At 43.1% G+C, this 16,199-nt stretch overlaps 1 protein-coding gene across 1 annotated transcript in view; it reads left to right on the forward strand.

The window, feature by feature from the left end:
* ATM (ATM serine/threonine kinase) overlaps positions 1-16,199 on the forward strand; it is a 1,586,045-nt gene that overhangs the window by 388,450 nt on the left and 1,181,396 nt on the right. The window contains exon 17 of the mRNA XM_085621514.1: positions 6,896-7,064. Coding sequence (XP_085477640.1) covers positions 6,896-7,064 — 169 coding nt within the window. The remainder of the gene's footprint in view (positions 1-6,895; positions 7,065-16,199) is intronic.

Raw genomic sequence — 16,199 nt, forward strand, 5'->3', positions numbered from 1 at the left:
CCATTCCAAGGTCACAATAGCAGGGTTGGGCCTGAACTTCGGACTAGATTACAAATTCATGATTTTTATAAAGTGCAGGGTGCTAACAACTATAAAAATATGGGATACCAACACATTAACATTAATTAAAATGCATGATCGTAGTTTGCATAAAAACAATCCATTTTAAAATAAGCCGTGGCCTAAATAAAAAAGGGCTTCTTATAACATCCCAGGTACTCTAAACATTGCACTACAACAATTGGAAAAACTCCACATATTCTCTCCTGTTCTGTGTACAATGTATAACAATCTTGCGGAGGAGCTTTAATCCAGATGCCTCGTCTGCAGTGTCCGGCAGACAGAGTAACTTACACCTCCCTTCTAGATTTCCTCAATTTAGCTGCTAATCTTAAAAAATTTACAGTACAGAACAAGGTAAAAGGTTCCGCGGAGAGTTTTAAGTATAAGAGTGCTACTCTAACTTGAGAGAATTTATTCACTCGCAGGATGGTTTTTAAAAAAAGAGCCCGCGGGTATTCATATAATGGACAAAAGAATACAAAATGGAGGGTGTCCTGTGGAGATCCCAGATCGCAGCCACAGGGACCCTTTGATCCAATATCTTTCGTGAACCCTGCAGGAACAGCTAAAATGTGATGTAAAAGATCCAGTCTAAATCTGGTCATTAAAAATCTATCGTTTTTGTTGTAGATCTGTGCCAGGTAGGGTTCTAAACCTACAACAGATTTTGTTAATATATGTGATCGCACTGACCCTTTCAGTATTTCGCTATCTTCCCGGGCGCAGGCTATCCGCCTCATATATTCTACTTTTATCGTGACTTTTAGCTGCGGCGTTAGGGACGTAGGTTCCTTAAAGTATCTTGCAAAACCCAGCCACTCCAGTTTATCCTTTACGTATTTAAGCCATGGTATCTTGTGACCTTTGTCCCTGTTGATACAGTCTGTTAATATTTCTCTACTTAGACTAGCTTCAGGGTTAGTCCAGATTTTAATCCAACACAATAATGGCTTAAAGCTTAATCTGTCGGAGATATAGGGGAGCCCTAGCTCCTCGTGGATAATATGGGCCGGGGTGCTTTGAGGAACTTGCAAAATCCTCCTAAGAAACTTATTTTCCTCCAGTTGTATAGTGGAGATGCTTCTAAATCCTCAAACCTCACTCCCAGATTTTTGACTCAACATTGAAGCCAAAGATGCACAAGACCCCTCCTACGGCTCCAGAGCACAAATCGAAACCACGTTCAGAACCGAAAAAATCGGCACCGAAAGGAGACAACAAGGAGGAAGAACTGTTTTAACCAGATCCTATCGATCCAAAACAAAAGATGTTACATGTGGACCCTAAAACAGGCCATATTGTCAGCCTCCCAACAAAGAAGAGGAAATTAGATACCTCTCACTCTCCTGAGGTACCTGTGAAGAAAAGAGACTTTGCAACTTCACCCCTAAGACCCTCTTCTCCTGTTCTTCCTACTAAACCTTTGGCTCCTACAAACTCTCCCATACAGACTCCTAAACTCTCTCCATGATCACCCTTACCACCACAGGATGTGGATGACCTAGGGGACCGGGGTGCAAACCATAATGATCCTTTAGATGACCCTGATGAGGAAACTTCTATACCACAGGTTACATTGGCAGATCACAATGATCCTTCAGATCCTCCCGACCTTCCTGATCCAGATGCATACCCAACAAGACCATCTCCCCCTGATGACAATATAGGGTTTAGTCAGCTTATTAATAGGGCTGCGCAATATTATGGCGTTGAACTACATTTAGACCTCATGGAAGAAGACTTCCTACTAGATACTTTTGCCCACTCACAAAAGACAATACATACATTGCCTGTGCTCAAAGGTGTCATTAAACATGCACCTGACATATTTAAAGACCCTGTCAGGACCAGGATTCTCACTCCTTGGAGTGATAAAAAGTATAAACCTGCCCCGAACGAACCCTCCTACATTAAAGGACAACTCCCGTTAGATTCTCTGGTAGTGTCCAATGCAAGAAAACGTGCTGATTCACAAACCTCTGGTGATGCTCCACGACAGACAAAGAGTCTAAACTGCTGGACGCATCAGGCAAACGAGTTGCCTCCCAAGCAGCCAATCACTGCAGGATAGCTAAAGCACAAGCACTACTTGCCAGATATGACAGGGCTCACTACGATGAGCTGGAAGACCTAATTCAACATTTGCCTGACCTATACAAGGCCAAAGCCAATGATTTGGTTCAGGAGGGCAAGTTAATTACAAATGCATCCATCAAATGTGCTCTCGATGCAGCAGACCCCGCCGCGACACCAGTGTCTTATTACGCAGACATGCATGGTTGCGCATTTCTGGTTTTAAACAAGAAGTGCAAACAACTATCTTAAATCAGCCGTTCGATCAAGAACACCTATTTGGCCCTGCTGTAGATAAAGCTTTGGAAAAAATGAAAAAAGACAGACACTGCAAAATCTATGGGAGCATTACAGTTTCAATCAACACAAGGTTCCTTTTGTCGCTCATTTTATATGGGCACATCCAAAAACATTAGTACAGACACTACTTCCTCCTCCTACAAAAGCCCCACACAAACATCCCCCAACAAGGGATATTTTAGAGGTGGGTACAGGGGAAATAATGACAAAGGGAGAGGCCGAAGTAACAACAATCGAACCTCCCCCACTACCAAACAATGACTTCCCTCCAGACCATTCCACTCCAGTCGGAGGAAGACTCTCTCAGTTCCTACCTGACTGGAACTCCATCACTACAGACAAGTGGGTAAAACAAATTATCCAGTATGGTTACTGCCTGGAACTTACCGCGACCCCCCCAAACATACCACCCAAACAACGTCCAATGTCCACGGAACATCTAATGCTCTTCAAACAGGAAGTTCTCACACTGCTTCAAAAGCATGCAATAGAACCAGTTCCCCTCCAGCATCAAGGTACAGGGGTTTACTCCCGCTACTTTCTCATCCCGAAAAAAGATGGTACTCTTAGACCAATACTGGACCTCAGACCTCTCAATATCTACATACAGTCAGATCATTTTCACATGATCACTCTTCAACAAGTCCTTCCACTGCTCCAACAAGGTGACTTCCTTGCCACTCTAGATCTCAAGGACGCCTACTTCCATATTCCTATGCACCCTGCTCACAGGAAATATCTACGGTTTACAGTGGACGGTCAACACTATCAATTCAAGGTCCTCCCATTCGGAGTAACCACAGCCCCCAGAGTCTTCACAAAGTGTCTGGTGGTAGTAGCCGCCCACTTGCGGAGACAACAAATTCATGTGTTTCCATACCTGGACGACTGGCTGATAAAAGCAAAGTCATACAACCAGTGTGTTCATCACATTCAACAGACAATTCATCTGCTCCACAACTTGGGGTTCACAATAAACCTTACCAAATCACATCTCCAGCCCTCCCACATACATCAGTATCTAGGGGCCACAATAGATACTTCCAAAGCTCTTGCATACCCCAATCCAGTCAGGATAGCAGTATGCGAACCCTCATAACAAAATTTCAAACCCAACACTCACTACCAGCTTGAGTGTTTATGCAGCTCATAGGAATGATGGCCTCTTGCATTTTCATCGTACTTCAGATGCATCTTTTACAGGAATGCTTAGCACGTCAGTGGAACCAGGCTCAAGGTCAACTTTCAGATCTGGTGTTGGTGGACAGCCACACACATCGCTCTCTGCAGTGGTGGAACACACAAAACCTTTCCAAAGGGCAGCCGTTCCTAGACCCAGTTCCACAGTAGCGCTAACAGCGGACGCGTCACTCACCGGCTGGGGAGCCCATCTCCTAAACCACACGATTCATGGCAGGTGGACCCCTCAACAAAAAGTGCTCCACATCAACCACCTGGAGTTACTATCAATCTTTCTCGCATTAAAATCATTCCAACCACATCTTGCAAACAAAACTGTCCTTGTCCGCACGACAATATGACAGCAATGTATTATATGCAAAAACAAGGAGAAACCCATTCTTTGCAGCTTTCTCAACTAGTGCAAAACATATGGAGATGGGCCATCCCACAAAAGATATACCTTCTAGCAGAACATCTTCCAGGGGTACACAATCAGATTGCGGATTTGCTCAGTCATCAGACACAGCAGATACACAAATGGGAACTTCATCCTCATGTTCTTCATCCATTTTTTCACATGTGGGGCCATCCAGACATAGATCTGTTCGCCACACACACAAACGCAAAATGCCCAACCTTCGCCGCCAGGTATCCACACCCATTGTGCAAGGGAAATGCGATATGGATGAATTGGTCAGGCAGATTTGCGTATGCTTTTCTGTCACTCCCACTCATCCCATTAGTAGTACGCAAACTCAAACAACAGTATCTCAAAATGATCTTAGTTGCTTCAACAAGGGCCCGTCAACCATGGTTCACAACACTTTTGGAACTATCATTAGTTCCACACCAAAAACTACACCTCTCCTCAAAGCTTATTACACAGAACCATGGAGAGATAAGGCATCCAGATCCAGCTCAACTGAACCTGGCAATCTGGCTCCTGAAGTCCTAGAGTTCGGTTACCTCAACCTCCCACCGGATTGTATGAACATTATTAAACAAGCTAGACACCCTACTACTAGAGCTTGCTATGCAGCCAAATGGAAAAGATTTGTCATTTACTGTAATAACAACAAAATTGACCCACTAGATGCTTCGATTCAAAACATTATGTGCTACTTACTGCATCTACAAAGATGTAATATAGCATACACGTCCATAAGATTACATCTTGCTGCCCTTGCCGCTTACCTACAAAACAGACAACATTTGTCATTGTTTAGGGTACCTGCTATTAAAGCGTTTATGGAAGGCCTTAAAAGGATAATTCCTCCCACAATCCCACCCTCTCCAGTGTGAAATTTAAACATTGTCCTTACTAGGCTCACGGGTCCTCCATTTGAACCTCTACACAAATGCGAACTGCAGTTCCTTACATGAAAAGTAGCTTTCCTAGTCGCAATCCCCTCTCTCAGAAGAGTGAGTGAGATCCAGGCTTTAACCATACAAGAACCATTCTTACAAATACATCATAACAAGGTGGTTCTTAGAACAAATCCAAAATTTCTTCCCAAAGTAATCTTTGCTTTCCATCTTAATCAATCTGTGGAATTGCCAGTTTTTTCCCAAAACCAGATTCTGTAGCAGAAAGAGCTCTTCACACACTGGATGTCAAAAAAGCTATACTTTATTACATTGACAAAACTAAACCTTTTAGAAAAACAAACCAACTGTTTGTAGCTTTCTCACCACCTCATAAAGGAAACCCTATCTCCAAAGCTGGGATTGCCAGGTGGATAGTCAAATATATTCAAATATGCTACCAGAAAGCAAAACTCACATTAACAATTCCCCCTAGAGGGCATTCAACATGCTAACTAGGGGCTTCCATGGCATTCTTAGGGAACATTCCCTTAGATGACATTTGTAAAGCAGCAACATGGTCTACGCCACACACCTTCACCAAACACTATTGTGTAGACGTGCAGGCAAAACAAGAAGCTTCTGTATGCCAGGCTGTTCTTAAAACACTTTTTCAGACCACTGCAACAGATGCAGGTGACCACTGCTAGGGAAGAGCACTGCTATACAGTCTATGCACAAGTATGAAATCTGCAGCTCATATGCCTCGAACGGAAAATGCTACTTACCAGTATGCATCTGTTCTTGGCATGTAGTGCTGCAGAATGACATACTCCCACCCGCCTCCCCGGAACCTCTAACTGTTCCAGTGTTATCTTACTTAGATACATTACACATGGACATGTTGTCTGTTTCTTAGAAACTCCATCATTTCCCATCATGGCGAAAAACAATCTAAAGATGGAGTCGATGCCCATGCACACTATAGTCCAAGGAAGGAGTCGCCTATCTCGTGACTACAAAGACTTCTTTAAAGACAACAACAAACTGCAATCATCCGAGCCCAACACCAGATGGCGATCAAAGCACAAGTATGTCATTCTGCAGCTCTACATGCCAAGAACAGATGCATACTGGTAAGTAGCATTTTCCTTTTGGGTGGAGGTTCAGCATTCAACATAGAAAGATTCTTGTGGTTAATACCCCTGAACTCCTAAGCCACTGCCTCTCAGACCTACAACCTTCTTACTGCCTGCCCCACATTCTGATGGCCTGACCAGAATTTCTCTGTCTTTGCATGAATCAGCAAACTACATAAATGCACTTCCAGTGATTAATAGAAGTTCTGGGCTGCTAAAGTAATCCTTACCACATTTCCAACTCGATTTCATAACCTAGTAGTGCAGTTGAAAGGGCACTTACTCTATACTTAGGGTGACCATCACCCTCCAGCACATTACGGATACTGTTTCATATCCTTGAATTATGTTTAATAGCTTAAAGCATTCTGGGTGTTGCAGTCTTGTTTTGCTTCCATTGACATAATTAGACTATCTCACCTGAAATCATTGATTTTTTGGTGAAAGTTTCAGGACTGAAGACCAGGTCCTTATTGACCAGAAGTGAGCTGGTCTCAGTGTCCATAACCATCATCCTGGGCATATGAACCTAATAGGCTAAGATGTTCAAAGAGCAAACCTCATTCAAGTTACTAAATAACACAAAACAACAATAAAGTTCTTTCAGCTTTGATCGCTTTTAGCCAGTGACCTATGCCTAGGTAAACAAATCTACATTCAAACAATTCAATACAATTTAATTTTATTGTTTGATTATTTAAAATCATACAGTATGTAAAAGCACCTGTCGTACGTTCCAAGTAAACTAAACTGTTGGATCTCTGTAAAAATATATTGCAATATTTATTAGTTTTTATTTTGATTGACCATTGCTTCATTTGTCTTTTCTAAAGGTAACCTGCCCTGGAAGTCTGAATGAATCATCAGTAGATGTGATGGAAGATGATTTTGAAGAAAGCAGAATTCAGACAGAGGAACAAGCAGCCATAGACCTGTTTGATGATCACAGTACTCATGAGGTGGCTGATGCAAGTGAACAAGGGGAGCTGCATAATGTAACTGGTAAGTTGAAGCAGCATATGCATGGTTGCGATTTTTTTGTTCTTGATTGAAAGTCATCTAATTCAATTGTTTATTAAAAACGTATAAAGATGCACAATTTCATTCAAGTTGCTAAATACTGAAAAAAGCGTTCCAGGACACTGGAAGCAGACCAGTATCATTTGTGTATAATGTAATATCTTAGAAATGTGTGGCCAAAAGTGACCATATATACCCTGTACAGTTGTTGTTTCTTAAACATCTCTAGAGGTATTTTCAAAAGACATCAGTCAGGCAGCATATTGGAAAAACTTATTAGTTTTCTTCTACGAAAGCTATGATAGCCTGCACACCTAGTACTCTAGTTACTGAATTAAACTGCGTATTCCCATTGTGTGCTATCTTGTGACCAGACCTGCTCCTGTCCAGATGTAATCTAAGAAATGGGGCATACAAAACTTGTCCACCCTTACAAGGTGCACAACCAAAGACTCTAGGGTTCTTATGATGCTGTAATCAAATTGAACACACTTCTAATCGTATTATCAACATTTATTTCTCTTTCTTAAACATCACAGGGGTGTGGAATTTGATAAAATATCTGCTTGTCCATGGGGCAAGTTGCTTCATAAATCTACATGTCCTGTAACAAAATCCACTTGTCCCTTTTGTGCCATGTAATGTAGCGACAAATAATGGCAGCAATCTCCTTAAATGAGAGCTCTGATATAGCCTCACTAATTATGCCAGGGCTCATATCATAGTGGGTTTGAATACTAGCAATTCCCTTATGTTGCCGCGTTTCGGCAGATCTACATACCGGTACCGAAGGAAGTGGTAAGCAACAGGGTTGGAATGCCATTTTGAGTCTGCAAACCTGCTAACTTGCGTGTTTAAAGGGTTTTCAACAACTCTTCTCTAATCTTTTCCCATACTGAGAAAGGTTGAAAATGTACTCCGGACAATGGCAGACGTAAAACTTCTTCCAGGGTTGGGGAAAAAGTGGTTGGAGAGAAAGTGAACTTGCAAATTTAACTTTTGCATGAGCAAATCTGCACGTGTATATTTGCTCATGCTAAAATGCAGTCCGCAGATATTTTCTAGGAGTACAATTTCTTTGCTGACTTCTGTAAATTCTTGTGAGTTCATCAAAGCCATATATCTGCACTTAACGCAAGGACATATACCATGGGTACACTTTTGAGAATTTATTTAATTGGGCCCCTAATTAGGTCTGGTGTTAGCCATCACCTTTTGTGTTTATTAAAATTCTGTCTCTCTCGGTCTATCAGCTGGCTTCACAGTGATTGACAGCCTTCTGCCCTTTCACAAGGAGCATATCGGCACACAAAGTAGTTTTGTTCAGTGCCAGGAACTACTGTGGAAATGTGGGCTTTTTGAGACCGAAAACAATTTTTGCTTTTGCCAATGTTTATTATAATGGTGAGGGCCCTAGCAGCTCCCACACCAATAAGGCTTTACAAAAACCATGTGAAAACAAGTCACGCACTGACAACACCAAAAAGCTGACCACCAATTTGAGACCTATGGATTTGCCAAGGCTTGTTTATTTTTATGTTTCCATATAATCCTATTGAAACTGGTCACACTTATTTCCCATTATGAATATGTTTGGGAATATTAGCATACATCACCACATTTTACTAAATGATGCTGCAAAGAAATGGCACCTAAACTTTTTCAGTACTTTAGCTAGTTTTTTTTTCCTATTTCTTGCGTGAATATTTTATTTTGAAAGCAAAGAATCATCCATCATACTTTCAAGCTTCTGCAAATATTTGCATCTTATCAGAGAGCATTCTGGGAGCACTATACATAGCCTCATATTGCTAAACTTTGAAAATGTGTGTATACATTTTGTATACTGGAACCAGTCAGTAGTGCAGTCAGAGCTAACAACATTTACTTAGAACAGTCACCCTAATAATAAAAGCTTTGTATTAATGAGCCATAAATACAAGTCTGAATAGCATTAACACATGGATACAAATATTACCTTGACTGCTGACGATTGTACTTCCCTGATCCATAATGTGTTACAGTAAACTGGCAGACAAAGGGTTTGCGGTGTAGGGGTTGGGCCTACTTGTCCCAAGGACATAATGCGCATGAAAACTTGTTGCCCTTGACCCCAAACAATATGTCCTGGGCGTCGGGCTATAGGAATTCCACATCCCTGCATCATCAACTTTGACTGCCAATCATATGGCTATAAAAATCAAATAGAAAGCAATCAAATAGAAATATAGAACAGCCATTGCAGTCAGAAAGCTAGTCATTGGCATGTACTATATGAATTCATTTTTAAATGTGATGTTGATTTTTCACCCATGAATTGTCAAATGAGTATGTATAATCGCCTTACATCTCATGCATAGAATCTTGTGTCATTGAGAATTTGATGGATGTTGAGACTGGCATGTCCCCTACATGGTAAATGTATATGCCTATCTGCCTTTGGTTACCCTCCTGTGAGTGAAACGTGTATTCATGTCTTTGTTTTGGTCCAGCTCTCACTGAACCCTACATGTGAACTGAGGTCTAGTTGCAAATGTGAATGGGAGACCCACAGCTTGTGTTTGAGCATGCCCTTTTCCCCTGTTCCAAAAAGGAGCTTGTGTAAAGTTACACTTCTCTGTCATGCCCAGACCCTGCTAGCAAGGGGTGGGGGTGAGCTAGCAGATTCAAGTGTTAGAAGGGGATTTGTTTCAAGGCAAGACATTTTATCTTTTCTTGAATGGTCAAGCCAGTAGACATTTGATCCACATCTGTCTGCAAACTATGTATGAATGTTTGAATCCGCTTTCTCACTTCATTCTCGTTTCAAGCTGCTTCACTGACTAAGGATGGGGATACTCTATAGAGTACTTGAAGAGCAGGTGTGATCCAGGGCTGATATCACATGTCATAGAGGTGAGGAGACCTTGCTAGAGAAGCTGTGGGGGCCCCTGAGATTAGGGAACCTGCCTGCTAAAAGAGAGAAGGAAGCATCTTGTTCCACAGGAGCTGTCTGCCTGAAGAGGAGAGGTGTGGCCCAAAAGAAGCAGATTGCCCAACTAATGTTCCGGAGCTGATCTGCTTGGACCGGAGTGTCTCCTGACTTCCTTGCCCTACCAAGAAACCAAGTGTATAAGCAATGATCCACCAGAGTGTCGACTACAGTGGGCACCACAGAGGAAGACAATGACCTGTACTGACTGTGAATTCACCATACCCAAAGACATCATCCCAATGCCATAGGCTGGAGGTAAAGGGTTCCCCCAAGATAAGGGTTGGAACTGGGGGGTGACTGGCCTATGCCAAGCCACTGCAGCGTTCACTGGCTGATGCAAAGAAAAGGAGGCAGGTTTCAAGCCCAGTAACCACTGTTACTTGTGTGTCCCCTCTGAAAAGGTTCAGACACCAGGGTTTAAAACCTTGTAATCTCAAACTACTGAGACCTTCAGTGTCCTGCTTTTGTTCAGATGACTTACTGTTCACTGTCAAGAATTTCCTGGCAGCTATTTTTTTTTTTAGCTGGATACATCTTTTTCAGCATTGTATATATATGTTCGAGGCATATGAGCTGCAGATTACACACTGTGCATAGATCGCCATCTGGTGTTGGGCCCGGATTTTGCAGTTGTTTTTCTCTTGGAAAGACTTTGGAAGCCACAAGGTATGTGACTCCTCCTTTGGATCATATTGCGCATGGGCTTCGGCTTCATCCTCAGATTGTTTTTTTCCGCCATCGGGCTCAGATGTGTTCTTCGCACTCCAGTTCGGAACCGTTCCAGTTTTCCTGTTCGGCGCGCTATCCTCCCCCCTACAACGATATTGTCTCGATCGCATTCTCCAACACTTGACGTGACTTTCAACAATCTAAGTCTTCGATTCCGGTCGTCGACTAAGGCCTTCGGGCCTACCTGGGCTCCGGTCCTGGCTGATGGAAAGGACTCCATTTAAGAAGTGTCCTCAATGTGGGTCGAAGTTTCCCCACACCGATCTCCATGAGGTGTGCAACCTCTGCCTCTCCCCAGAACACGAGGCAAGGGACTGTCCAGCTTGTGCCTCCTTCCGATCGTAGAAGATGATCCGGGACCGACAAGCAAGGAGAACAATGGCTCACTCGTCGACTTCGATCCCCGACGACATCTTTGAAGAAGGCGTCGATGTCCCAGAACAGCACACCGAAGAAGGCATCGTCAGCGCCTCACAAGCTGACGACTCCGACGTCGAGCACATCACTCCAGCACAGAGGGGCGTGAGTACAGACGTCGACCCCGACCCTAAACTCCCCTCCACGCCATTGAAAAAGGCTTCGGTCACGCCTTCAGGCCTAGGTATGCACCAAAAGACTGCTTCCCATACCTCGCTTTCGGGCCCGGTTAAGAAGCCCATCAAGCCTTCAGGCAGCTCAGGCTAGAGCCAGCCTACCCTCGGTGCCGAGAAAACCTCATTGGCACCGACACCGAAAAAGAAAACGCCCCTTTCCTCGTCCGCGCCGAGCTTGACACCGAAGCTCTCGGCGCCGAAGACTGGCTCCTCGGCACGAGAACACCCTCGGAGCCGAGCAAGAAGCCAAAAAGCCTCGACTCCCAGACCTCGAAGCCGAAAGCCACCGAGGAAGTCAAAAGACACTGCTAAGCCCCACGGTTCGAAACCAAGAACCAGTGCCGAATCGATGCCGAAAAAACCCACGGCTCCGACACCATCGGCACCGAAGTATCTACCCCTTACAGACGAACTGTTTCGACCCGATCCTTACCAAAAAACCCTCGTAAAGGATCCAAAGACTGGGCATTTGTCGCTTAGCACCAGAAAAAGATCACTGGACAAGCCTGCACCAGCTCCACCACCAAAAAGGAGAGACTTTGCCACCTCCCCTTTGAGGATTCCTTCACCACCACCTCCTCCTCCTCCTTCTCCTCCCCCACCACATCATTCTCCTACACCATCTCCAGATGAGGATGATGACCTTATATATGACACAAGGGACGGGGCGGACAACCAACCAACAGGGGACCCTACTCCTACAGGCTCCCCAGACCCATGGGACGACTACAACATCTCAGACGTCCCTAACATCCCGCAGGACGATCTTCACCCTTCCAGACCCTCCCCCCCCAGAGGACACCATGGGCTTTAACCAGCTACTCCATAGGGCTGCCCACTACCACTGGGTTGATCTCCACACATACCCCGCAGAGGAGGACTTCCTCTTAGATACATTCGAAACTACGCAGAGGTCCACCTCAATTCTGCCGATGCTTAAGGGAGTTCTTAAGCACGCACCAGAGGTTTTTAAAGACCTAGTTAGAGCCAGGGTCATTAACCCACGAATTGAGAAAAAGTATAAAGCCGCCCTAACAGACCCACCCTATATTAAAGGCCCCGCACCACTAGACTCCCTAGTAGTCTCCAATGCCAGGAAACGTGCCAATTCCAAGGCATCAGGTGAAGCTCCACCGCCAGATAAGGAGTCTAAACTCCTAGACGCCTCTGGCAAACGGACAGCGTCCCAGGCGGCCAACATCTGGCGTATCGCTAACACACAAGTGCTCCTAGCCAGATATGACAGGGCACATTATGATGAGCTGGAGTCAATCATGCAACACCTCCCTGACAAATATAAACCTAAAGCCAACAAGTTGATTCAAGAGGGTAAAACCATCACAAACACTTCCATCCGTTGTGCCCTCGATGCAGCTGACACCGCCTCCAGGGAAATAAATACCAGCACCCTTCTGCGTAGGCATGCCTGGCTACGCATCTCAAGTTTCAAACCTTAGGTTCAAAGTTCCATCCTCAACCACCCCTTTGATGAGAAACATTTGTTTGGTCCTAGTGTCGCTATAGCCCTCGAAAAAATGAAGGACACAGACACGGCAAATAGATAGATAGATAGATAATCTTTATTCGGATAAAAAATATCCATAAAAGCACAATTCATCACTACCAATGGCAAATACAGTACAAATTTTAAAACATATAAATGTACCATATCATCCAATACAAATATAAAATTACAGTAGTAAAAACATGATAAAAAGGTTGGACGGGCTATAGAATGTAGCAACATTACTAACAAAGTGTGAAATTTAGACCAGTGTGCAAAGTCGACAATATATTACAAATAAAGTGCGATAGCGTGTAATAAGTCAGGCAATGATAAGCATCAGGGTGCAAATTTGACTAAAGCCCCATTTTCAATTCTACCAATAGTAGCAGCATTATCAAAATAATTGGTTACGGGCAATATTAATGACCATTATAAAAACAGAGATAAAAAGTAAATTTCACTGGGAAGTATTACAAAATTTGTAGCGCATTAGAGTTCATTCATGGAAGCACGTGAGCGAGCTGCAACTTGTAAGAACGTGCTTACTCGGAAAATCAAATCGTCATTTCCTAGCCTTAAAATTTCAAAATATGCTAATTTAAAATCGAAAATGGCACATGCTTTAAAATAGAGGATTAAATACTGTTTTGTATATCTGGCGTAAAATTTACAGAAAAGTAAAAAATGTAACAATGTTTGTTTACTGCCGATGCCACATTGGCAACACAACTGCTCAAGGTTACTATTGAATCCTATCGGGAAGCAGAGTGAATATTTTATACTGCCATCCCTAAGGCGGAAGAGTAAGCTTTTTTTCCATCTCCCTATGTTCTTCCTGAGATATTTCTGTGGCATGTGATGTTGGGTGCTCGGTACCTCCAGAAGGGGCATGTACCTAACAATCGATGATTTATGATGCTCGATGTTCTGTCTTTCTTTATGATACAGATCATACAGCGCCCCCCTGAGTGATTTTACACTTGTGCCTTCCAGTGCTGATGGACATAAAAAAATGTGCTCCAACTTCACACTGGCTAAACTGTTTTTAACTGCAACAAGCCAGGGTATACTGCCACCCTTGTCACATTTAAGGAAATCTATAATTATCTCTCTTGTTAGGATCGCAGCGGGGTTCTGCCATATTTTTAGCCAGAATATAGCTGGGCGAGACCTAATAAAATCCTCCACATAATGTAGGTTCAATTCTTTGTGGCATATGTAAGTTGGAGATGAAATTTGAGCCCCGAGAATTTTTCTGCAAAATCTGTTCTCCTCAATTTGGATCCCGCTACAATTTACATACCCCCAAACTTCAGCACCATAGGTGGCCGTTGATGCACATTGCGATTTGTATATCTGAATTAAAGGTAACACCACCTCTACTTCTTTTGGCTGCCGAAGGCTAATTATAGAATTGACCGCTTTAGAAAGTTTGTTTCTACTATGGGCTACATGGACCTGCCAAGAGCCTTATTCTGAGAAAACTAAGCCCAGGTAAGGAAAAGTGCTTGTACATGTTAATGATTCGCTGCCCGATGATATAAAATTAATGCGGTGTTTTTTCGGCCCACACATCATAATGTAAGATTTTTTTAAATTAGTGCAAAGGTCCAGTTCGGCCATAAAAGACACGAACCCCGTAACTAAAGTGCGAAGTGCATTGGGGGTGCAGCCCATAAGTACCGCGTCATCAGCATATAAAAGCACGGGGAGTAATTTGCCATTAATTTTCCGTACATCATTGGTCAATTTAGACAGGGAGTTATGTAATTCATTTATGTAAAGAATAAAAAGTAGAGGGGCTAGAACACAGCCTTGTCTAACCCCTCTGCCAATGGCAATATCCCCAGAAACCTCCGCATCATTACTTATCCTCACCCGTGCCTTCAAATCCCTATGCAAATGCGCCAAGAAGTGGACCAAAGCCTCATCCAGCCCGTAATTTAAAAGAATCTCCCATAAACGTGCTCTATTAACAAAATCAAAGGCTGAAGTTAAGTCCATAAAACCCAAGTAGAGTGGAACTTTTTGAGCAATCGTATATTTGCCCAGAATAAGATTTAAGTTCAAACACTGTTCGACAGTTCCAACATTGCTTCTAAAGCCCAGCTGGCAACGATTTAAAATTTGGTTGTGTTCAGCCCAATTCCTGATCTTGTTGAAGACAACCCTGCCCAGGATCTTCAAAGTATTGTCTATTAGGGAAATTGGGCGATAGCAGCAGGGATTGGATCGGTCACCTTTTTTAAAAATGGGCACAATAATACTAGTCGACCAGGTACTCGGGATAGCCGTATTGATCAAGTTATTAAAAACATTGCATAAAAGGGGGGCCCAAAAATCTGGTTCATGTTTTATAAGATCGATTGGAAGCCCATCCGGGCCTGGCGCTTTATTCCCTATGCTTTGTTTTATGGCATCCTCAACTTCAATTACAGTTATAACAACCTTTAAAACTGAGGGGCAGGTATGGCTATTAGAGATCTTTATGGGAGCTGTATAGATTCTGGCAAAGTGCTCCTCCCATGATTCGCTAGATATATTACAGCTTATGGGAGTAATATTTGAGCCCATAGACCTCATGGCTTTAACTTCTTTCCAGAATCCAGTTACATCCTTAAGTGAGGCAGCTCTAGCAAGGTTATCCCAGCGTTCTCTCAATATCTCATCTGAGCGTAGTTTAGTTGCTTTCTTATAGCAAGCTCTCAATGACCTAACTCTGATTATGTCCCTAGGTGTAGCCGCTAATGCTTCACGCAGGTCTCTGTTGGCCCGCGAGCATATGCCATTAAACCATCTGGGATTCTGGCTTGAGTTGGTGACAGGTCTTGAGATTATATGTTTAATTCCAGCACATAAACCACTAAAGGCCTCAATAATCTCTGCGCCCGAGGAGCTGCTTAACAGGCACGTCTCTACCAATAAGGGATATGATTTTATCATGCGTGCGAATAGTACTTTGTTGTCTATGCCCTTCCAGATCACTCTAAGTTTATCAGTTGATGCCTCCAAATGTTTAGCCCCTATTTCCCTTTGGGTAGTAAATTTAGAAAAAAGTCTGATTGTTGTTAAAATTGGGTTATGGTCACCTTGGCTAGTACATAAAACCTCAGCCTTTGCTAAAAAGTTTACCAGTGAAGATGATATAAAAACATAGTCTATAATGGATGAACAGCCACGTCCTCTATAGGTAGGCAGTGGGCCCTTAATTGAGTCAACACCTGCCTTTTCCATTACGTTAATTAGGTTACAGGAAGATATATAATTGCAAAGTTCCTCCCCTCTTTTACATTGGTTAACCCTGACCGGGGCGA

This window comes from Triturus cristatus, chromosome 8 (assembly GCF_964204655.1).
Source record: "Triturus cristatus chromosome 8, aTriCri1.1, whole genome shotgun sequence".
In the NCBI taxonomy this organism is placed as follows: Eukaryota; Metazoa; Chordata; class Amphibia; order Caudata; family Salamandridae; genus Triturus; species Triturus cristatus.